This window comes from Natrix helvetica (assembly GCF_964273705.1).
Source record: "Natrix helvetica genome assembly, chromosome: 15".
NCBI classification, from domain to species: Eukaryota; Metazoa; Chordata; class Lepidosauria; order Squamata; family Natricidae; genus Natrix; species Natrix helvetica.
The window spans coordinates 5283709-5308708 of record NC_138565.1 but is presented as its reverse complement, the minus strand read 5'-3'; the positions used below and the strand labels follow the sequence as shown (position 1 = coordinate 5308708).

At 45.8% G+C, this 25000-nt stretch overlaps 1 protein-coding gene across 2 annotated transcripts in view; it reads left to right on the top strand.

Moving 5' to 3' along the window:
- BRINP1 (BMP/retinoic acid inducible neural specific 1) overlaps positions 1-20365 on the top strand; it is a 67625-nt gene extending 47260 nt beyond the window's left edge. For both annotated transcript variants that reach the window (XM_081967242.1, XM_081967243.1), the window contains 5 exons: positions 2161-2330; positions 6259-6364; positions 14055-14291; positions 15506-15728; positions 18658-20365. In XM_081967242.1, the coding sequence (XP_081823368.1) occupies positions 2161-2330; positions 6259-6364; positions 14055-14291; positions 15506-15728; positions 18658-19798 (1877 nt within the window). In that variant the 3' untranslated portion in view covers positions 19799-20365. The remainder of the gene's footprint in view (positions 1-2160; positions 2331-6258; positions 6365-14054; positions 14292-15505; positions 15729-18657) is intronic.
- The last annotated feature ends 4635 nt before the right edge of the window (positions 20366-25000 follow it).

Here is a 25000-nt window from a genome sequence, read left to right as displayed (position 1 = left end):
ATAGAATAGAATAACAGAGTTGGAATGGACCTTAGAGGTCTTCTAGTCTAACCCCCTGCCTAGGCAGGAAACCCTATACCACTTCATGGTCATAAGTCACTTTTTTCAGTGCTGTCGTAACTTTGAATGGTCCCTAAATGAACTGTTGTAAGTAAAGGACTACCTCCATGGGGAATTGCTCCCCCATGGGCATTATTATTATTATTATTTCATTTTCTCTCTCTCTCTTTCTTTAATTTGCAGTTGCCATGCTTATTGCTTTTTATGGCTAAAACCATTCTGGAATATGTCGTTATGGAATTATATTTAAAAAATAAAGGAAGAAGAAAGCTATCTAATCATGGCAGGAATAAAAGAAAAAAAAGTTTCATTCTTGGGTTGAAGTCCCTGTCGCCGTGTCCTGGTGTGTGAGCGTGTGTGTCTTTCGTGTATCTACACACACACACACACACACACAAACACACACAAACTTGCTGAAATAGGGCAGCCTATTTCTCTCCTCTTCTCCCTCCCTCCTTCCCTCTCAATCTATCTATTGATTGTCCTACTTCTGCAAATATTGTAAAGGGGGAATAAAAGCCCTCGCTTCTACCATTGCCGTTCCGTGTCACAAGCATAAAATTAATTATCCCCTAATGACCGGAGTGTTAGACCAACAGAAGATTCTTATTTTTTTTTACCCCCACGGTTTCTGGCACTGGCTGAAATGCCCTAATTGGACCTCGCTGAATCTCTTCCAAATGAATCCTGTGAAAAAAATTACATTCAGCGCCTTTTGCGTTGGAAATGTCGAACGATCCCCTCCCTTTGAAAGAGATCACTTTGCGATGCTTCCCTGCTCGTGGGTCACCCCTTTACTTCTTCGTTTGGGGGATTTAACTTATGGCCAAGAGGTGCAAGGCAGAAGGGATGGAGAATGGAACAGAGCTGCAGGTGAGGGTGGGGGAGACGTGCACCAAGGTACTTAAGCTTCTCGGCTTAATTTTTAGATTTGGCAATGCTTGTTAGCTTGGTTCTTGGAGGATGGAATGGATTTGTGGGGTTTTCAAGGAAATATCATCCCTTTGGCAGAGGAGATACATCATTCTTGAGGTCTTCTGAAAAGTAAAAACTCTTGATGGCATGGCTTGAAATGACGTTGAAGTGTAAAATGGCTGCAGCTCAAATCCAAACAGCAATCGTATATTTGCTTTCACCTGCGTTGTGGCCCGCCGGTGGACAGCAGAGCTGGCAGCAGAGTCAGATAGGGAGGAGGTTGGGGAGGAGCATGGGTCAGTCCTGGAGGGCTCTGCGTCGGAGGGAGAGACGGGGCCAGGGGGCCGTCTGGCAGTGATCAGGTGTCTACGGAGCTAGACAGCAGTGAGGCAGAGGAACAGCTGGAGCCTGTTCCCAGTGTACGCATGTGCAGAGCTGCCGGAAGAAAAGAACAGCTAAGAAATCAGGGTCAACCTGGGAGTAAAAGGCTCCGTGTCAAAGGCAGAGAGGGGGCCGAGGCTGTCTAACACTTATCAGCTGCCTTTGGAGTTGGAGATCAGTGGAGCAGAAGAACAGCTGGAGCCTGTTCCCAGTGTACACATGCACAGAGCTGTCAGGAGAAAGGAACAGCTAACGAACAAGGGTAGACTTGGGAGTAAAGCCACAGGTGGAAGGTGATTGGCCCCTCCCAGAGGAAATAAAAGAGGAGCAAAAGGGGAGTGGAGTTTGCAGGAGGGAATTTGTTCATTTGTTTCAGGAGTGTGAAGATCTGTCCGTGAATCTCAGAGACTCTGTGCCCAGTCTTTCCTTGCACAGCATCTCATTTGGAAAATATTTACATGGCAGCTTTCCAAGCTAGATAAGGTCTGTGGTCATAAATACGCCTTTGAAAGACTATTTGCCAGGCCTTGGCTGAAGGTGAAGGAGAGGAATTCACATTTGTTTAACAAAAGGGGTTTTGTAGTGACCAGGATTAGTCAGAACAATCTGTTGGCACCAGCAGTAATTTGACTCTGATCTTCTCCCATTGTTCCTTTCTTTCTTTCTTTCTTTCTTTCTTTCTTTCTTTCTTTCTTTCTTTCTTTCTTTCTTTCTTTCTTTCTTTCTTTCTTTCTTTTCTTCTCTCTCTTTTTTCCCTCCGTCCTTCCTTCCTTCTCTTCCCTTTTTTTTTTGGTGCCTCGCCAGGAGAGGAAGCGCTGACCATGTATATGGACAAAAACCGACTTGACCGGAAGTCAGGCAATGCCACCCAAAGTGTTGAGTCCCTTCACCAGCTTGCCTCTTCGTATTTTGTGGACCGGGATGGAACAATGCGACGCCTCCACGAGATTCAGATCTCCACGGGAGCAATCAAGGTAGACCTTCGTTTGCAAACATAGTTAGTTTGATTTGATGTGGCAAAATGAGTGTGGGATCCTTTCCAGATCCTGGGAAAGGTCGATCTCCTTTTCTTTTTTCTTTTATTCAAGTTTTGCTTCCACTACCTTGATTTTTTATCTTTCAATGACCCCATAATTCCTTGTGGGGTGTGGTCTGGGCAACAGAATGGAGCTAGCAGAGTATTTACTGGCCGGATGCCCTTCCTGTTGCCAATGTGGAGTTTTGTCCAGCAGATATTTTTCGGAGTATAAAACGCACCTTTTTCCCTCAAAGAAGAAGCTGAAAATCTGGGTGCATCTTACACATTGAATACAGCATTTTTTGCTTCCCGAAACCCCGCCACCTTCACCAAAATGGCCATGCATAGCCTTTAGGAGCCTTGCAGAGTGCTCCTGGGGGTTGGGATGGCAGAAATGAGTGAAAAATGGGCCGGTTTTTGCTCATTTTTGCCCCCTCCAGCCCTCGGGAGCACTCTATTAGCCTCCTAAAGGCCCTCCATGCCTTTTTTGTTTTTTTTTTACAAAAAACAGGCTCATTTTCTCAAAGAATGGGCCATTTTCTGCTCGGTTTTGGGGGGCTCCCCCCTGAGGATCACTCTATAAGCCTCCTAAAGGTTATTCATGCCCTTTATTGAAAAAAAATGGGCCATTTTTGGGAGGTCTGCGGAGTGCTCAAACTTTTTTTTTAAAATTTCCCTGTTCAAAAGTGTGTCTTATAATCCGGTGCGTCTTATCCTCCGAAAAATATGGTACATATGTGCCTTATACCTCGAAGAGTTTATCCTATGTAAATATGCACATGTCACGGGTATAGGAAAGATAACAGAGTAATAGAGTTGGCAGAGACCTTAGAGACCTTAGAGGTCTTCTAGTCCAACCATCTGCTCAAGCAAGAAACCCTACACTGGACAAAGGGTTGTCCAATCATCTTTTTTCAATGACCCCCGTAATCCCTTGCGGGATGGCGCCTGGACAGCTGAATGGAGCTAGCAGAGTATTTACTGGCCAGATGCCTTTCCTGTTGCCAATGCAGAGTTTTGTTCAGCAAATTACATTATCTCATGGTGCCCAGAGAGAGAAATATCTGCTTTTACCTAGGATCGAACTCACAGCCTCCTGCTTGTGAGGCGAGAGCTCCACCTCTAGGCCAGAGCACCACTCTTCCTCCACCCTGATGTCAGTGCCTAATTTGTCTCCCCTCCGCCCAACATCTACCGAATGTCTAGATGTTCTGATTGACCTTCTAAGCGGTCTTAACAGTAAGCCTGGGAACACAAGTCTGAATTTCTTTCTCCCAGAGGTGTGCCTGATAGTGTCCAAGTTGCAGGAATTGGATATGGCTAGTCTAGAGAAAAGAAGGGGTGACGTGATAGCAGGATTTCTGTATTTGAGGGGCTGCCCCAAAGACTAGGAGGTCAACTTCTTCTCCAAAGCACCAGAAGGCAAGACAACAAGCTTCTTCAGTAGGCAACTGGACTTTCCTTGAAGACGGTTCACTTCTCACCCAAGAAGGTTCTTCAGTTCTGTCTTCAGAACCTCCATCAGAACCCGAAGAAGCTTCTTGGATGAGAAGCGAAACGTCTTTAAGGAAAAACAAAGTCCAGTTGTTGCAAGAAGAAGAAGAAGAAGGAGGAGGAGGAGGAGGAGGAGGAGGAGGAGGAGGAGGAGGAGGAGGAGGAGGAGGAGGAGGAGGAGGAGGAGGAGGAGGAGGAGAAGCTGTTTCACTTCTCATCAGTTCAGAACTAAAGGCCTCCCTCATCCTTGACAATCCTTTTCTCCTGCAGACCTGCTAAGTGGCTTTCTGGTGTGTGAGTGAAGGGAAAGCACTGTGCACCTAGTCAAAAACCTCAGAAGTGCTTGGTAACCCCGTTCACAGGATGGCATAATGGCCAGGGCAAAAGGTCCTTCGAGAGCTTCAAAGTAATCTTAGTTGCACTGGCAAAGAGAAGGGAAAACTATCTGGAGCTCCTTAGCAATTGACCTACAAAACAGTGGATGGAAGAGAGCTTCCATAAAGGGTTGGCCTTTGTCATCATATCGGAGATCAGGTTTTTTTTTATTTCTGAGCCTGAGAGTGCTTGAAGGTGCCAGAGAGGTGTGCTGAAAGCATCGGAGGTTTGGGAAGAGGGGAGTTGGGTGCATTTCGGCGGTTGATGTGTGAGGTTTGAAAATAGACATGTCCCTTTGATCTACTTGCTACAAGTTATTCTGCTCAGAATGTACCTTTCCCAACTGCCTCAAAAAGCAGCACGATGATGCTTAGAAGCATGGTCGCAACTTCAATGCTTTCAGCCAAACTAGCACAAAATACAGGGGGAAATGGAGAGAGAAAGGCAGAGGGGGGGAGTGGGGGAAGAGAGAGAAATAGAGAAGAGAGGGAGAGAGGGAGAGAGAGGAAGAAGAGAGAGAGAGCGGGAGAGAGAAGAGAGGGGAAGAGAGAGAAGAGAGAAAGGAGAGAGCAGGAGAAAGAAGAGAGAGAGGGAGAAAAAGAAAGAGGGAGTGGGGAGAGAGAGAAGAGAGAGGGGAAGAGAGAAAAGAGAGGGGGGAGAGGGGAAGGGGAAGAGAGAAGAGAAAGGGGGGAAGAGAGAGGGAGGGGAAGGGGAAGAGGGAAGAGAGAGAGAAGAGAGAGGGAGAGATGAGAGGGAGAAAGATGAAGAGGAAGACGAGGAGGGGAGAGAGGGGGGTGTTAGAACTTATAGTCCACCGTTTATGGAGATTCTCAACCATCAAGGTCATGGTTGCCCCTAAGGTGCTGAAGAAGTGAAGAAGCTTCAGAGAAGAGTAGGGATAGCATAATAGCCATGTTGTCATATCTCAGGGGCTTCCACAAAAAGAAGAGGTGGTCAACCTATTCTCCGAACTACCAGAAGGGAGGAAAAAGAAACAAAAGATGGAAAATAATCAAGGAGAGAAGCAACTCTGGAATTAGGAAATTATCTATCAGTGAGAACAATTAATCAGTACAACGACTTGCCACAAAAAGTTTTGAGTGCCCCAACACTGGAGGTTTTTAAGAAGAGATTGGACAACCATTTGTCTGAAAGGGTATTGAGTTTCCTGCATGAGCAGGAGTTGGACTAGAAGACCTCCAAGGTCCCTTCCAACTCTGTTATTCTGTTAAGAGCGCACACGCCTATCCCTTTTTAAGTCTGCAGCTAAGCCCTTGATCTGTTGCCCACCTTCCAATCCACACCTTGGCCTTCTTCTTGGGTTCTTGGTTCTGTTCTGTCCATGCTTTGACCCAAGTGGCTCGCTTGCTGCTCAGCCCACTCTACAATGGGACTCTTGTGGCGCCCAGCAGCCAGTGGAGCTGGCAGCAGAGTCGGGCAGTGGGGAGGTTGGGGAGGAACATGGGCCAGTCTTGGAGTCTGGGGAAGGCTCTGATGAGGGCTCTGTGTCGGAGGCAGAGAGGGGGCCAGGGCCGTCTGACAGTTATCAGCTGCCTTCGGAGTCAGACATCAGTGAGGCAGAAGAAGAGCTGGAGCCTGTTCCCGGTGTGCGCATGTGCAGAGCGGCCAGACAAAGGGAACAGCTAAAGAACAGGGATCGACTTGGGAGTAAGGCCATAATTGGACGATGAATGGCCCCTCCCAGAGGGTATAAAAGAGGAGCGAAAGGGGAGTGGAGTTTGCAGGAGACAATTACTTCGCTTAATTGATTCGTGACTCTCCGAAACTCCTTGCCAAGTTCTGCAGAGGTTGGCCTGTCAGCTCTCCAAGCCAGATAAGGTCTGTGACTGTAAATCCTCCCTTGAAAGACTTTGCTGGATGTGAATGAGCGGAATTCACAGTAAATTAATAAGAGGGATTTTTATCAGGACCAGGAGTTTGCTTCATGCTCCCAGGAAGCCTCGGTTAGAACAGGGACAGCTGCTATGATTTCTCTTCCTTTTGATGTTCTCCAGGTCACTGAAACGCGGACAGGTCCTCTGGGCTGCAACAGTTACGACAATCTGGACTCTGTGAGTTCGGTCCTTCTGCAAAGCACGGAGAGCAAACTCCACCTCCAAGGTAAGGGGGAAAGGGGAACCAAAGGCACAACTGCCCAGAGGTGGTGGGAGCGGTCTCTTCTTCACTCTCTTAACATCTTTGTCCCTTACGAGTTTCAAGGAACTGGATCCAGGTGAGATACGGGAGGCTTCATCTTTGGCTGGCCTCTTTCTTCCGTGTCTACCGAGATTCTCAAATCCTCCAGGTCGCGGTTATCCCACCGGTGCTTTTCCCAAAGGCAGACGAGTTTTCTTGGTTTTTCTTCCCTTGAAAAACATTTCGCTCCTCATCCCAGGAGCTTCTTCTGTTCATGAATTTCTTGGATAAGAAGCGAAATGTTTTCAAGGGAAATTGAAAAAGGAAGTCCAGTTGCCCTTTGGAGAAAGCAGTCTTGGTGACATCATGGCTCTTGGACTTTGCTTGGTATTTATTTACAATATTTGTAGCTCATAGTTGAAATGAAGGGTCCCTGGCGCTCTCTGAGCTGTCCTGCAGAAAGAGAACAAACCCCATTCCCTTTTAGCACTGATGATGATACCTAGTTAGGTCGTGAAACATCAGCAAGAAAGCCACCAAGCTTTCTCAGAGAGTATCAAGAAACCCACAGTCCTCCTCCTCTTCCTCTTTTTCTCCTCTTCCTCCCTTTCTCCTCCTCGCCCTTTTCTCCTCTTCCTCAATTCTGCAAACCCCACCCCCTTCTGGCACTGATGATGTTACCTAGTTGGGTAATGAAACATCTGGAAGAAAATAAGCAAGCTCAGAGAGCACCAAGGACCCCACAGTCCTCCTTCTCCCCCTTCTCCTTCCCCTTCTCTTCCTTCTTCTCCTTCTCCTCCTCCTCTTCCTCCTCCTCACTACTTCTAGCAATGATGATGTTAGGTAATGAAACATCTGCAAGAAAACCAACAAGCTCAGAGAGCACTAAGAAACCTCCAGTCCTCATCCTCTTCTTTCTCTTTCTCCGCCTCCTTCATTCTGCAACTCCCACTCCCTTCTAGCACTGATGATGTTACCTAGTTGGGTAATGAAACGTCTGCAAGGAAACAACCAAGCTCAGAAAGCACCAGGGACCTTTCAAATTATTCAGTCAAATCTTGCCTCTAAGATGTGGCTCTGGTCTTGCCGAGCTGAAAAAGGAGTGAAATTTAGCATGGCACATGAGAGTCTTTGTCTTTCCTATTTAATGTTCTCTATGCAAACTTTCCTCCGGACATGTTTCGTCACAATCTCCCTGTGGGATGCTAAATCCTCACATCTGTGCATGTGAAATCCTTTTTTTTAATATTTTTGTTTGTTTGCTTGTGTCTTTGCCTCTACTGCTTTCCTGGGGTTCCTGAGCCTATGATTAAATCAATATATCAGAAACGATAGAAATAACATGATAGCGCGAACCTCCAACTTGTTTTGAGAGCAAAACAATCCAAGGAACAGTTAGACATTACAGGTAACCCTGACATTAAAACAATTTGTTGGTCAGGCTTGGAAGCCATCTTTTTCACTGGGCCACATTTGGCATTGGGCATCCTTCAGTCTCCAAAGACGATGGTGTCGTGCTCTGGGAAGAGGTCAAAGCTAGAGTGTCCTCTCCAGAGCACGAGGCCTGGGTAGATTAATATGGAGGATAGATGGTTACCCAAGCAGCAGGTCCCCCCTCTCACGTGGCTGAAATAATCCCATGGAATGGCAGAGCCGATACTGTTGCTTCCAGCTGCATCGCAGGAGTTACCAGACCATGGTTGTACACAGTCACGAACTGCTTCCAGGACTCCGGCTCCAGATTTTGCCTGGAGGTTGACTCCTGAAGCCTTTTTCCAGGAGTGGATAGAGCCACAAGGCAGTGGAGGATTGTAACCGGAGTTTCCCTTCTCCTAGAAGATGGCTCTGTCGCTTGATCTTCCGTTGGGGCGTAGAGCCCTCTTCCGCCTTCAAACCCGTTGACCGTCTTCTCCCGTAACCCTGGGAAGGGGCCCTTACGAGGTGCTCCCAGCCGGGCCAGCTGGACCAAGGTTTTTTAAGGAGGTGTTACTCCTCCATCACTCACCCTTTGTCCTGGCTTGTGACAGGCAGAGCCTGGCTTCCCAAACGTTGGGCCCAGGATGGCGGGTTTTGCCACGTTTACTGCTGTGGGAAAATGGGAGGGGGGAATGGGAGATATATAGTCAAAATAACATTCCTTTCTCAGAGAGTCAAGGACCTCTTGCCTTGCACCTGGAGTGGCGTGACTGGGAGGCATCTCCAGTTGGGATGGTGCCTGATTGAGCCATGTGATTGACATGTGGGTTTGGACTTCCATTTAGGTGGGGAAAGCCTGGAGCCGTTCTGTCAGAGTATGAATATTCATGGACTGGAATAGATCAGCCAATGGGGGTTGAATGGTCAGCCAGGGAACAAGGTCAGCCAATGAATAGGCAAAGCAACTAAGTCAGCCAATGGGAGCTTAAACAGATCTGATTCTGTGCAGAGAATTGAAACAGAAACTTAAGCAGTCTGCTGCTCTGAGAAGTAAACTAGCATTTTGTCTGGGCTTGTCTGCTGATATGAAGCTAACTGCTTGCGTTTGCCTGTAACTCTCCTGCCTTGTGTTTACTTGGAAGAATCACCTGTTGGTGTTGTACATTTATTCATCTATTCTTATGTATATAAAGAAGTTAATGAATCCGGTGAATCAGTTATCCGTGCGTGCTTTCTGGATTTGAATTTATGCAACAAACTCTGACATTTTCAGATTCGGGTTTTCCCAGGTGTGCCAATATGACATCTGTAATAAAATGGAACTTTGAGGAACTTCAGGCCTTGGAGTCTTCTTTTGTTGGGGGTGTTACCTGGAACCCTGACGTCATTTACCGACCAAGTGAAGTTACAACGACACTCAAAAATAAGGACTTGCAGCTGGTCCTTGCAAACACAATGGTTGTAGCATCAAAGTGATCAAAATTAGAGATGTGGTAACTCGCATGCATTTTCAACAATCGCAGTGTCCCCAGGTCATATGATTGTGATTTTGCAACCTTCCCAGCCAGAGGACAACAAGCATGAAGGAATCTGAACTCGCTCAAGGCTTGCATTGTTCCCTGAAAAGTGTCCTAAAATCGGGCCTGACGTGCTGAACAGCCTCCTAGCTTAGCGATGGAAACTCTGATCGCCATTATGATCATAAGCCATGGTTTTGCTCACCAACTTTGCAAAAAAAGATGTTGAGATTTTGGAAAAAGATCAGAGAAGAGCAACTAAGATGATCAAAGACCTGGAGACTAAACCATACGAAGAACGGCTGCAGGATTTGGGTCTGGCTAGTCTAGAGGGGGGAAAAAAGGACAGGGGAGACATGATAGCAGTATTCCAATATGGGAGAGGCTGCCCCAAAGAGGAGGGGATCAATTTATCTTCCAAAGCATCCAAAGGCCAGATAAGGAACAATGGATGGAAACTCATCAAGGAGTGGAGTGACCTGGCAATATGGAGACATTTCCTAACAGTGGGAACAATTAACCAGTGAAACGACCTGCCTCCAGAAGTTGTGGGTGCTTCATCATTGGAGGTGTTTAAGAAGGGACTGGAATGGTGTAGGGTCTCCTGCTTCAGCAGGGAGCTGGACTAGAAGACCTCCAATGTCCCTTCCAGCTCTATTCTGATTGATTGAACCAATAGAATGGCTTGCCTTCAGAAGTTGTGGGTGCTCCATCTCTGGAGCTTTTAAGAAGAGATTGGGCAGCCATTTGTCTGAAATGGTATATGGTTTTCTGCCTGAGCAGGAGGTTGAAGACCTCCAAGGCCCCTTCCACCTCTGTTATTCTATTCTATTCTATTCTATTCTATTCTATTCTACTCTACTCTACTCTACTCTATTCTATTTTTTCTATTCTATTCTACTCTACATTCTATTCTTATTCTACTCTACTCTACTCTACTCTACTCTACTCTACTCTACTCTACTCTACTCTACTCTACTCTACTCTACTCCACTCCACTCCACTCCACTCCACTCCATTCTACTCTGACTGCATTATAACTTTTATCTAAAACCATGTGTTGTATGCGTGCACAAGGGTGCATAGAGCCGTTCCTTCCTCCCAGCTTCCGAGTGGTTTCCAGTTGAAAATAATAGGTGTTGGTGAGCTGTGGGGCTACAGTTATCCAGCATGGTTTCTTGCAACATCTTACACCAGGTTGGCAAAGCGATCAGAGGAGACTGGAGTTGTTGCGATCCATTACCAGCAGCCCTGTAAATAGTTACTAATGAGGAAGTTATACAGCAGCTGGGAATACAAAGGTTTCCATTAATTATTCTGAGATGTAACTTCTAGATGGCGGAGGGAGTAGAAAAAATGGAGGAGGTAAACGGCAAACTTTTAAAGATCGCTGGTAATGAGAAGGCTTGTTTATCCTTCTCTCCCATGGAGAACATCCCATCATTCTTGTCTATACATTTTTTGACTGATATGGAGTCACAATGTTGGTTGATTGTAGTTCTGGACTCCCCCTTCTGGATGTCACATTTTTAGAAGGATACGGGCAAAACCTGAGCAGGTTCCGATAACTCTAGGTCTGCTTGTAAGAGGCTGGTTTGAAGAAGACTTCAAACCCAAATGCAGTCGGGTGTCTTCTTCAAGTGGTTGATGGCAGCTTCAGACCCCTCTGTTCTGACCGAGGCTTCCCGAGAGCATGAAGCAAACTCCTGGTCCCGACAAAAATCCCTTTTATTAATTGACTGTGAATTCTGCTCATTCACATCCAGCAAAGTCTTTTGAGGGAGGATTTACAGTCACAGACCTTATCTGGCTTGGAGAGCTGCCAGACCGATACCTGCAGAACTTGGCAAGGAGTCTTGGAGAGTCACGAATCAATTAAGCGAAGTAATTGTCTCCTGCAAACTCCACTCCCCTTTTGCTCCATTTTTATTTCCTCTGCAAGGGGCCATTCATTGTCCACCTGTGGCCTTACTCCCAAGTTGACCCATCTTCTTTAGCTGCTTCCATCATCTGACAACTCTGCGCATGTGCACACCAGGAACAGGCTCCAGCTGTTCGTCTGCCTCACTGATGTCTGACTCTGAAGGCAGCTGATAACTGGCATAGGACTCTGGCCCCCTCTCTGCTTCCGACACAGAGTCCTCATCAGAGCCTTCCCCAGACTCCAGGACTGGCCTATGTTCCTCCCCAATCTCCTCACTGGCTGCTGGCAGGCCACAACACACTCTTATATCATTTTGCATCCCTGGACTATAATAACCTAGACCCCAAAATAGTGACATAGTTAAAGATAGTCTCTCTTCCCAGTAGATCTCCAGGTCATCTTTCCTCAGTATTTGCAAGAGAAATTTGTGCACTTTCATATTTTGTTTTCAAGTTCTCCAAATGAAGCATCTACTTTTGGGCCAATTTCCCCTCCCTAAGGAGATTCTTGCTCCCCTTCTTGCTCCCCATCTCCTTTTCCCTCCCCTTCTGTGTCCCAAATACCATTTTTATCGATCGGGTTGCAGGAAATTAGGTCAAAGACAGCAAAATGATTTCCCAAAGCAGGCGACAGAGATTTCTAATTCCGAAAGGCATCTCTTAAAGACTGTGACGACTTATATTTTTTTTATTCCCCCCTTAATTCCAAGTTGCCATGGATGAGGCTATAAATGGAATTTGTCACCAAGGACTGAGCTGTATGCGTTGGCATCTTCATCTATAAGGGAGCTCGCTTTTTCTGATGCTAATCTTCGACAAGCTGGAAGATCCATCCCCTTCCCATCCATCAAACGTTTTCTCCAGTCTTCCTATTTAACGTTCAGTAGCTACGCGATGGCTCAGGGGCTAAGATGCTGAGCTTGTCGATCAGAAAGGTCGGCAGTTTGGCAGTTCGAATCCCTAGTGCCGCGTAACGGAGTGAGCTCCTGTGACTTGTCCCAGCTTCTGCCAACCTAGAAGTTCGAAAGCAGGTAAAAAAATGCAAGTAGAAAATTAGGAGCCACTTTTGATGGGAAGGGAACAGCGTTCGGTGCGCCTTCGGCGTTTCATAGAATTTATTCCCAATCATATCATATTCTGTATCTTCTTGATCTTTAATTTTAAAGGTTAATCTAACCATTTTGGCACAGACATTTTTTTTTCAAATCACAGCTTCCTCTGGTGGGATATTCACATTTTTCCCCAATACTTGGCATATATGATCCTTGCTGCTGTCAGTATGTGTAGAACTAAATATGTGGCCCCTTCATCATAGCCCTCTGGGAGTATACCTAGGAGACATGTTTTTGGTTTCAACTCAGCCTGCTGTTTAATTATCATTTCCAGCCAGTTTTGTATTTTCTCCCAATATTCTCTTGCTTTAATACACGTCAACCACATATGGCCATAGGTGCCTGGAGTCTGACTGCATTTCCAGCACTTAGCGGACAGGGAATACCGTATTTTTCAGAGTATACTGTAAGATGCACTGGAGTATAAGACGCACCAAGGTTTTGAAGAGGCAAATTTAAAAAAAAAAGTTTTTATATTCTGCAGACCTCCCCAAAATGGCCCAATTTTTTTTCCAAAAAAGGGGCAAGAATAGCCTTTAGGAGGCTTGTAGAATTGTCCTGGGGGATGGGGGGGGGGCAAAACGAGGAAAAACGGCCAGATGGATATGTTTTCCCACAGAAGAATAATTCACCAGGCTACTTTTTTCGGCTGCTTCATCCGCCACGCTGACGATTTAGGCCTGCAGATGCCCGAGTGAGACACGCAGACCAATATTTCAAAGATCCGCAGGAAGGCTGGACTTTTGGCAGTCCTTGTTCACCATCCTTGGATACATCCAAGAAGCTGATGGGATTTGACAAGCCGAGCTTCCCGAATGTGAAGAAACAGCTGCAGAGACACTACAGGCCTCGGGCTGCCCAGTGAAAACTGCCGACATGAACAGAAAGCATTGGATTGCTGAACGATAGCATTGCCAGCCACTTGTGCACAACCATGGATGCCCACTTAGCCGAGAAAAGTTGGTTTCTTGCAGCGGCCTTGCAAACGTTCGTTTCGGTTCAGCTTCTGGGACAGCAGAACTACCAAAACGGCAGCTGGAGGGAGGCATTAAAAGTCCTCACATTTATAGATTGTGTTCTCACAAGGTCCTTTAATGAGATCAGATACAGAACCTCACAAATTTGTCAAAGAATGAGCCCCATTTGATTAGGGGGGATGGGTTGGACTAGTGTTAGACATTCTCTTTATATATAGCACCACAGAGCAAACAAAGAGTACAGTCACCATGTGCTTTACTGCTCAGCTATTGAACTGTAAACAGGAAACTCTACTCAGAGCAAAAGAGCATAGAGTAGATACCATAGATCCAAACCTGTAAGTACTGCCATCTACTGGCTGAATACTACTGTAGTTGTTAAATGTCGATGGAGATTCTCAGTCATCCAGGTCATGGTTGTCCCAACTGTAGTTGTCGCCTAGAAATACATTCCATCAATGAACTCCAACAACTAGAAGACCTCCGTGGTCCCTTCCAGCTCCGTGATTCTATGATTAGAGCTTTCTGGATGTGAGGTTCAGCATGTTAGGTCAACCTTGCCTGTTGGATTCTTTATGGTTCCATATTATTGTGGAAACCTCAAAAGCAGGTCAGCTTTCCCACAACACAAGCTAAGCCCTGGTGAATATGCTAGAGAAGTCAAGGGAGACTCTCTCTCCTCGCCCTATTTTTGATCTCCCTTTCTCTCTTCTTTCTCTCTTCCCTGCAGGTCTCCAGGTCATCTTTCCTCAGTATTTGCAAGAGAAATTTGTGCAGTCAGCACTGAGTTACATCATGTGCAACGGAGAAGGTGAATACATTTGCCGAGACAGCCAATGCGGATGCCAATGTGCCGAAGAGTTTCCCCAGTGCAATTGTCCCATCACCGACATCCAGATAATGGAATACACGTTGGCTAACATGGCCAAATCTTGGACAGAGGCCTACAAAGATCTAGAGAATTCAGGTAATTGTGGGGAAAGCCAAGAGTGTTTTGGTGGGATGACATAGCAAGTGGCTTTTGTTGTTGCTCACGAAGTTATGTCCAACCCATCGCGACCCGATGGACAATGTTCCTCCAGGCCTTGCTGTCCTCTACCATCCTCTGGAGTCCATTTAAGCTCACGCCAACTGCTTTGGTGACTCCATCCAGCCACCTCATTCTCTGTGATCCCCTTCTTCTTTTGCCTTCGATCGTTCCCAGCATGAGGCTCTTCTCCAGGGAGTCGTTTCTTCTCATTAGGTGGCCAAAGTTTTTGAGTTTCCTCTTCAGGATCTGGCCTTCTAAAGAGCAGTCACGGTTGATCTCCTCTAGGACTGACTGGTTGGATGTCCTTGCAGTCCAAGGGACTCGCAGGAGTCTTCTCCAGCACCAGAGTTCAAAGGCCTCCATTCTTTGGTGCTCAGCCTTCCTTATGGTCCAAATTTCACAGCCATCCATTGCAACTGGGGAAACCACAGCCTTGACTAGACACACTTTTGATTGGCAGGGTGATGTCTCTGTTTTTTAGTCTGCTGTCTAGATTTTCCATAGTGGTTTTACATCCAGTCAAATTAGCCCTTTGGAAGATACCAAAACTCTGATGCTCAAAGAGGTATATGGAGATTCTCAGTCATCCAAGTCATGGATGTCCCAAAGGTGGGTTTTTAAAAATTAACTGGAGTTTGTTTTTCCTTGAAGAAGTTTTGCTTCTCATTCAAGAAGCTTCTTCACACCTGAAAAAGCTTCTTGGATGGGAAGCAAAAAGGTTTCTTGGAACGGATGAAGCTTCTTGGGTCAGAAGCAAAATGTCTTCAAGGAATGTCCAGTTGCCTTTTGGAAAAACACCTTTGGGACTCTTTCTCATCATTGGTGGTGAATCCTGGAGATCTCCTGAGCATCGGTCCTTGGACTTTCTCTATAGGAAGTGGGTGTTGAACTCTGGTTCTTTCTCATGGAATCCTAGGACTGGAAGGGGCCTTGGAGGTCTTCTAGTCCAACCCTCCACCACTGCCCAAGGCAGGAGTTCTTATACCATCCCAGACAAATAATTGTCCAACCTTTTCTTGAAAACCTCAAGAATGTAGATATGCCCAATATTCCATGCTGGGAAGAAAGATGATATATGTGGTTTTCCCATCAAATGATCCCCTCTTGGAATTACCTGCTTGTAGATGTGTTTGTGTGCATGATTTTCCTAGATGAATTTAAGTCCTTCATGAAGAAACTACCTAACAACCATTTCCTGACCATTGGGAGCATCCATCAGCACTGGGGGAATGACTGGGACCTTCAAAACCGCTACAAGCTCTTGCAGAGCTCCATGGAGGCCCAACGGCAGAAGATCCAACGCACTTCCCGTAAACTCTTTGGCCTCAGCATCCGTTGTCGGCACAACCCACACCACCAGCTGCCTAGGGAAAGGTACTGGCCTTCTGCTTTTAGCTGGCGGGTGGGTGTCCTCTACTTGAGACGACAATTAGGATCAGAATTCCTGCTCCTAAGCATATCTGCTTAGTGACACAGCCAAGGTATAAGCAGATCCTCTAAGGCCATGTAGGTAGAAGGATGATGTTGAAGAATAGCAACAGCGTTTAGACTTATATAGTGCTTTACAGCCCTCTCTAAGTGGTTGACAGAGTCAGCATCTTGCCCTACAACAGTCTAGGTCCTCATTTTACTGGCCTTGGAAGAGTGGAAGGTTGAGTCAACCTTCTAACCACTGCACCACCACAGCTTAGGATAGGATTGGGTAGGGTAGGGTAGGATAGGGTTAGGATAGGATAGGATAAGAATAGAATGAATTAGAATAGAATAAAATGAATTAGAATGGGAATGGGAGTGGAGTGGAATGGAATAAAATAGAACAGACAGAGTAGAACAGAATAGAATGAATTGGAATTGGAATGGGATAGGATAAGATAGGATAGGAAGAATAGAATAGAATAACAAAAGCACTTAAACTATTACCTTCCACCATCTGAGTCTTCATTTTACTGACCTCAGAAGGTTGAGGGTTGGAGAGGGACAGAAGACTGTGTCAACCTTGAGCCGGTCAGGATCGAACACCTGGCAGTGGGCAGAGTTTGCCTACAATCCTACATTCTACTCCGACCACAGCTCTTTTTCTTAAGAGGCCCATCCTAACAATCAGAGTTTGCTTGGCCCAAGTCGGTGTGGTTTTTTCCTTCCCTAAAAGTAAGGAGCCGATTTTGCAACCCGCCCCACCTGCAATTTCTGCTAGAAGGTTACCAAATATCCTTTGCACCCAATTAGTCCCCGAAAAAGCATCGGCCCCCAGGCCATTTTGGGCTGCCTGAATGCTCTGGACGAAGAGACAGCAATATTTAATATGTGGGGCAGGCTTCCAAAAGATAGAGCGGTAATATTAACAGTGTGAGATTTTTTTTCCCCCCGTGCCATTCACAAAGCTCTAATAGAAATAGCATGTTCTATATTCAGATTATGGCCTGAAGCAGTACTCTGACACTTAACTACCCTTTATGGAAATGAAGGCAAATAGAACAGAAAGCAAAAAACAAGAGAGAGAGGAGAGAGAGAGAGGAGAGAGAGAGAGAGGAGAGAGAGAGAGAGAGAGAGAGAGAGAGAGAGAGAGAGAGAGAGAGAGAGAGAGAGAGAGAGAGAGAGAGAGAGAAAGAGAAAGAGATAGATAGATAGATAGATAGATAGATAGATAGATAGATAGATAGATAGATAGACAGACAGACAGACAGACAGACAGACAGTCAGAGAGAGAGAGAGAGAAAGAGAGAGAGAGAGAGAGAGAGAGAGAGAGAGAGAGAGAGAGTGAGAGAGAGAGAGTGTGTGTGTGTGAGAGAGAGAGAGAAAGAGAATTGTATTTAACTTTATATTTAGCTAATCTTAATGGTTTGGATGTGGGACGTGATGGCTCAGTGGCTAAGACGCTGTGCTTGTCAATCAGAAAGGTCGGCAATTCAGTGGCCCTTTCTAACTGTCGTAAATTGAAGATTAAGGGATGCGGCGGCTTAGTGGCTAAAATGCTGAGCTTGTCGGTCAGAAAGGTTGGCAGTTTGGCGGTATGAATCCCTAGCGCCGCATAACGGAGTGAGCTCCTGTGACTTGTCCCAGCTTCTGCCAACCTAGCAGTTCGAAAACACGTTAAAAAATGCAAGTAGAAAAATAGGAACCACCTTTGGTGGGAAGGGAACAGCGTTCCGTATGCCTTTTAGCGTTGAGTCATGCCGGCCACATGACCACGGAGACGTCTTCGGACAGTGCTGGCTCTTCGGCTTTGAAACGGAGATGAGCAGCGCTCCCTAGAGTTGGGAACGACTAGCAGATATGTGCGAGGGGAAGCTTTACTTTTACCTATTGGTTCGAAAAGGCATGAGTTTTTTTAAAAAAGCTCTTTTCACTCTTGTTTGCTTCTGCTTTTTTTTTTCCCTTCGCCTGGCACATCTAGAGTTTTGTTTGCAAAATAAAAGCCCAGTCAATGCATTAATTAAAAACAATGCCAGAGGTGACTCGGATGAAAAAGGGAAGGAGCGGAGCTGAGGATTCGTTGCTGACCTGGTTTTATAATTTCTGAATGGGAAACGTTGCATGATTTATAAAGGCCCTGGGCAAAGCGGCTGACTGTAAGAAGCCAGGGTTGGAAGGGGTTGCCCAGCATATGTAAAAAAACCAAACCTCATTTTCCCCCCAGGGATGTACCCGACGCAATGGCTCAGTGCCTAAGACGCTGAGCTTATTGACCACAAAGGTCAGCAGTTTGGCAGTTCGAATCCCTAGCGCCGCATAACGGAGTGAGCTCCTGTGACTCGTCCCAGCTTCTGCCAACCTAGCAGTTCGAAAGCACGTAAAAAATGCAAGTAGAAAAATAGGCGCCACCTTTGGTGGGAAGGGAACAGCGTTCCATGCGCCTTCGGCATTGAGTCATGCCGGCCACATGACCACGGAGACATCTTCGGACAGCGCTGGCTCTTGGGCTTTGAAACAGAGATGAGCACCGTCCCCTAGAGTAGGGAACGACTAGCATATATGTGCGAGGGGAACCTTTACCTTACTGATAGCAGTTGCTAACAGATGAAAAACTGAGAAATGGAAGGGAGAGAGAGGCTGGCGCCAAATTCAGACTAGATCTAAAAGACCAAAAAGCATGTCGGGTTTATGGGTGTGGATGTGAGAAACTGCTCAAGTTCATAAGGGTGAGTTGATTTGGTAGAAAGTCATCCTTTAGGTTGATTAGAAGGCATGCAGTTGAGTTGGAGAAACTGATCTTGGGCTAACCCAGCCGTTGAGGTTCCTCAGAAGTACTTAGAGATGTGGTAAGAGAATGCTCTCTTATAGCCTATGCTTTTGTCCCTTGTAGGACGATACAGCAGTGGCTCTCCCGTGTCCAATCTTTGCTCTACTGCAACGAGAATGGCTTCTGGGGGACCTTTCTGGAGAGCCAACGGAGCTGCGTCTGCCATGGGAGCACCAGCCTGTGCCAACGGCCCATCCCGTGCATCATCGGCGGCAACAACAGCTGCGCCATGTGCAGCTTGGCCAACATCTCCCTCTGCGGCTCCTGCAACAAGGGCTACCGTCTCTCTCGGGGCCGCTGCGAGCCCCAGAACGTGGACTCCGAGCGCAGCGAGCAGTTCATCAGCTTCGAGACCGATTTGGACTTCCAGGACCTGGAGCTGAAGTACCTCCTCCAAAAGATGGATTCCCGCTTGTACGTCCACACGACATTCATCAGTAACGAGATCCGCCTGGACACCTTCTTCGACCCCCGGTGGCGCAGGCGCATGTCCCTCACCTTGAAGAGCAACAAGAACCGGATGGACTTCATCCACATGGCCATCGGGATCTCCATGCGCATCTGCCAGATGCGCAACAGCAGCCTGGACCCCATGTTCTTCGTCTACGTGAACCCTTTCAGCGGGAGCCACTCCGAAGGTTGGAATATGCCCTTCGGCGAGTACGGCTACCCGCGTTGGGAGAAAATCCGCCTGCAGAGCAGCCAGTGCTACAACTGGACTCTCTTGCTGGGGAACCGGTGGAAAACGTTTTTCGAGACTGTCCACATCTACCTGCGTAGCCGGACTCGGTTGCCTTCCTTGATGCGCAACGAGACGGGTCAAGGACCTGTGGACCTTTCCGATCCCAACAAGCGCCAGTTCTACATCAAAATTTCGGACATTCAAGTGTTTGGATACAGCTTGCGCTTCAACGCCGATTTGTTGCGTAGCGCCGTGCAACAAGTCAACCAGTCCTACACACAAGGTGGGCAGTTCTACTCCTCTTCCTCGGTCATGTTGTTGATGTTGGATATACGGGACCGAATCAACAGGTTGGCACCGCCGGTAGCTCCTGGGAAGCCCCAGCTAGATCTCTTCTCTTGTATGCTCAAACACCGTCTGAAATTGACCAACACCGAGATCATCCGGGTAAACCACGCGCTGGATCTATACAACACCGAGATCCTTAAACAATCGGATCAGATGACTGCCAAGCTCTGCTAACCCTGATTTTATGTACTCATCTATAAGAACTAATCCTTCTTTTTTTTTTTTTGCTGTAAACAGACACACTCAAACAAAAAAACGAACAAACAAACGACGAAAGGAAAATCAAGCGACGTTTAAAAACAATAAGAACTTAAAAAAAGATTGAAACAAAAATACGGAGGGCGAATTAAAAATGTAAAATGTAATTAATAAAGGAAAGAGTGGGAGGGAAGAGAATCGGAGGTCCTCATTCACCGGGAAATGGATTGGGCGGCCGTGTCAACGAGACGGGCGTGTTTTGTTGAGCCTCTAATCACACACAACACACAAAAGGAGGTCAGGATGTGAATTTCCACAAGGTGGTTGCTGCATTGGATTTGGAAGCGGCAGAGATGGGTGGGGGACAGATGGTCATTGGAGATCTCTTGTATGTAACTGTAAAGATTTCAGTTATGCAGGTGCCAAATAGAAGATGATAAGAGTGTGGAAGAAAGAGAGAAATTCTGTGTACATGTACAAAGAATTGCCGTTTCTCCCAGTTGGGGGCAAATGGCCAAAGATAAAACATATTTCTTTTGTGAAGTGTGAGAGCAGTTTTATTCTGAATCATTTTGTCTGCCATCCTGAGATAAACTGGGTTTTTTCCCCCTTCCATTCTGAGATGAAGGAGTCAAATCATGATTATTAGGTTGGTAGGTTGTGCCGTAATCTCTTTTTTAAAAAGAAAGAAAATTGGAGTTAGGTGTATGCGGGGATTTGATTTGGAGATTATAGAGTTTCCAAACTGAATTGACTATCTGAAATCAAGTTGACGCAGTATAAATGATCTCCTTGGGTTGGTGGCTTCTGGCATGGTCCCACAATTGGATGGCCTTTGTCACATAAATTTCCCCGCTAAACTGACTGCCCAAATCAGGTGGATTTAATCTGCTGATTAGATCTGAAAATGCAGCTTGAATGGATAGAGAAGGAAATGGAAGCAAATTTCAATTCCGAATAGAGCTAGAAGGGACCTTGGAGATCTTCTAGTCCAACCCCCTGCTCAAGCAGGAGACACTACACCATTTCTGACAGATGGCAGTCCAGTCTCTTCTTGAAAGCTTCCAGGGATGAAGCTCCCACAATTTCTGAAGGCAACTTCTATTGCTCTCACGGTCAGAAAATTTCTATTTCTAGGTTGAATCAATCAATCAATCAGAATAGAGCTGGAAGGGACCTTCTAAGTCATCTAGTCCAACCTTCCACCCAAGCAGGTGACCCTACACCATTTCTGACAAATGTCAGTCCGGTCTCTTCTTGAAAGCCTCCAGGGATGAAGCTCCCACAACTTCTGAAGGCAACTTCTGTTCTGTTGGTTGATTGTTCTCCCTGTCAGGAAGTTCTGGGTTGCTTCTCTTCTTAATTAGTTTCCATCCATTACTTATTATCCTGCCTTCTGGTGCTTTGGAAAATAAGTTGACCCCCTCTTCTTTCTGGCAGCCCCTAAAATACTGGATACAAACTGTGCATTTGTATTAGTTCTCATGTTTTTTTTTTAAACAAATGTCTCTACTTTGGGGTATAATCCGAGTTCAATCAAATTCCCATGATTGTTTTCCTATCATTTGAAACAAAGGATCTATTTTTTTACCTCCCCAATAGGATCATAAATATGTATGGAAGTGAAACTCATTGGATTCATGGACTAAGGATCCATAGATGACCAACATACAGTTAAACCAGCATGAGTGATGTTCATAACCAAGCATGGTATTAAAAAGTCTATGGAGATTCTCAGTCATCCAGGTCCTGGTTGCCCAACTTCCTGGCTAGAAGAAGAGAACAACTTCTGCAGCATCCATATGTCAAATCGGAAAGGGATAGATAGATAGATAGATAGATAGATAGATAGATAGATGATAGATAGATAGATAGATAGATAGATAGATAGATAGATAGATAGATAGATAATAGATAGATGATAGATAGATAGATAGATAGATAGATAGATAGATAGATAGATGATAGATAGATGATTGATAGATAGATAGATGATAGATCATGGTTGTCCCAAAGATGGTTTTTCAAGAGGCTATGGGACTTCCTTTGCTTTTCCTTGAAGAGGTTTTGCTTCTCCTCTGAGAAGATTCTTCAGTTCAGACAACAGAGAATTGAAGAAGCCTCCTAAATGAGAAGCGAAACCTCTTCAAAGAAAAACAAAGGAAGTCCAGTTGCCTCTTGAAAAAGCACCTTTGGGATTTCCAATATGACAATAAGTACCCAAAGAGACAACCGTATGAATGCCTCAATTTCGTCCTTGGGTCAAGATGTCTTCTGTGATTTCATAAATGGTGGCATATGTCGGAGGTCATCATGAAGATGTCATAGTTTGATTCTTCCCATAAATGTGCATGACTTACATAGGTCAATTTTTTATTTCCTGAGAATGATGTATCTGCAAGCAGCATCAATTAGATCTCTTACAACATATGTAGTTTTGTTCCATTCTAGATAAAGGGGAATATTCGTAGCTCAGGGTTGAAATGAGGGGTCTTTTCTAGACCAAGACAAGTCAAAAAAGGCCAAAGAATTTCTAGAAGCCTGGCACTCTGATAAATTAGCCATCAACAGACACATAGACATTAACAACATCTACAGACAATGCGAAAAATAACAACCAACTGGCCCAAAAGAGCAGAAAAGGACTCCAGCACCTCTCCATTGGCAATTGGCACCCAGATCATCATAGATTAAATCCAAAATTAACATCAGACCGACAATCAAGTACACAATATCCCAACCGCCAAAGAAGCCAACAGCCAAACCAAAGAATCTCCAAGACTACCGTCACCAACATTGACAGGGCAAACTATTAGAATATAAATTGAGAGCAAAGCCCATTCCCTGCTAGCACTGATAACGTTACTAGTTTGGGTAAGGAAATGTCTGCAAGAAAACAAGCAAGCTTAGAGAGCATCAAGGACCCTCTTTGTTCCATTCTGTCTGAGTCCATCATCCATCCATCCATCAACTACCTACTTATCAACCTAAATCAATCCACTGCAGGATGACACCTTGGTTGACTATTATGGACCATAAACTCCATCATGGTCCAGTGTGTGTTGGTTGATGTATGGGGTTTTTTGACTCCCCAGGGCTCAGACTGAGTGAGGTTGACTGGCTGAAGTCATCCAGCTTACTTCCATGGTTAAGGGAGACCTAGAACCTAGATCTTTCATCTCTTAGTTCACCAACTTTAAGCACCATACCACATTGGGGTGAATTCTCTCTCTCTCTCTCCCTCTGTCTCTCTTTCTGACTCTCTCCCTCCCTCTCTCTCTCTCTTTGTCTCCCTCTCTCTCCCTCTCTGTTCTTCAGCATCTTTGGGCCAACCCTGACCTGGATGATTGAGTTCTAACCCTGGGTTAGAGCCAACTGGGTGACCTTGGCCCAATCTGTCTCTGTGAGCCCTAGGAAGCAGGCAATGGTAAGCTACATCCCAAATCTTACCAAGATAACTTCAGAAAAATGTCCATACAATCATCAGAACTCAACCCTGACTTGAAATATCTCTCTCTCTCTCTCTCTCTCTCTCTCTCTCTCTCTCTCTCTCTCTCTCTCTCTCTCTCTCTCTCTCTCTCTCTCTCTCTCTCTCTCTCTCTCTCTCTCTCTCTCTCTCTCTCTCTCTCTCTCTCTCTCTCTCAATTACTGTCTAGCTGGTTATGTGCAGGAGCAACTGCATTGCATCTTATTAGTATGTTGATGTTAAAACAGCTGTTGAATGCCCACTCGGAGAAGGCCTGAGAGTGATGCCTGAGGTTACCATGGAAATGAGAGGAGCTCTTTAATTAGCACTTACAGGAAAGGCCTTGGATTCTATTGAGGGGAGTTGGGGACTGTAGCAATTGTAGTCCTTTCTCCTTCTTAGTTTCTTCTCTCATTTTGCTGAGAAGAGCAGCAGCTTTCACATTGGTTAAAGGCTACTGAAGAAAATTGCATAGTAATAGCCATAGCACTTAGACTTATATACCACTTCACAGTGCCTTACAGCCCCCCTAAGTTTACAGAGTCAACCTATTGCCCCCAACAATCTGGGCCCTCATTTTACCAGCCTTGGAAGGTTGGAAGGCTGAGTCAACCTTGAGCTGGTCAGGATCAAACACCTGGCAGTGGGCAGAGAAAGCTTGCAATACTTCATTCTCACCACTGAGCCATCACGGCTCCTAATCCAACATCCGATTAGCTACAGCAAGAACATTTAGACTTATATAACACTTCATAGTGCTTTGCAACCCTCTCTAAGTCGTTTACAGAATCAGCCTATTGCCCCAAACAATCTGGGTCCTCATTTTACGGACCTCGAAAGGACGGAAAGCTGAGTCAACCTTGAGCCTCTCGGAATCAAACTCTTTCTTTCTTTTGGTGTAGAAATCCACCCAGATCACCAAAATGGATACAGGTTAAAAGTCCTGTGGAGGGGAAACTAGACATTTCGTGATGGGTGGGAAAAATGACTTGGAAATCATAAAGATGCTAGCTAAATTCCATGTAGCCTCGCTGTCAGTAGGCGAACGGGTCCTACATGTCCAAGATTTTCACAAGGTCTCAACTGGCAGCTTGTCCATCTGTCAGCTTGTTCATGTCAACAAAGCACAACAAGTGAATCACATCTCCCAGTTCCAAGAAAACAGAGCAAAGATGATTGATGATGACAGGGAGAAGCTTTCTCTATGCGTATCTGCTTTCCACCACATGCAGAAGGTAAGGTGCTCACTGCGCTTCTTTTCTCCACATTCTGGGCTCAGGAGGCCCTGATTGTCCACATTCATGGAGAGGAGGAAGGAATGGCCACCACAACTCCCACACCATTCAGACATTCTAGGCAAAGTCTCACCAATGAATCCAGACCCAGTCTAGGGACAACTGTATGCCTTCAGCAATTCTTGGATGTTCCAGGTTTTGTTCTAAAGACCACCTTGGTTTTAAGGGGACAACCATCTCAAAGAGCTTCTGTTGGTTTGGAGAACTTCTAGCTGATGAAGCAAAGACAAAAGCTTGAGGTATTTGCATTAAAAGGCCATCAACAGGCTTTCTACAGATGGGTCAGAAGAGAAGGCTAATGGCATCACTTGTTGTTTGTATGTGCAGTGAGAGCTTATGCACCAGAGACAAATTCCTTGTGTGCTCTTGGGGGGGAAAGACAAGATCTGCTGAGCTGCCAGGAATGGTAGCCATGAC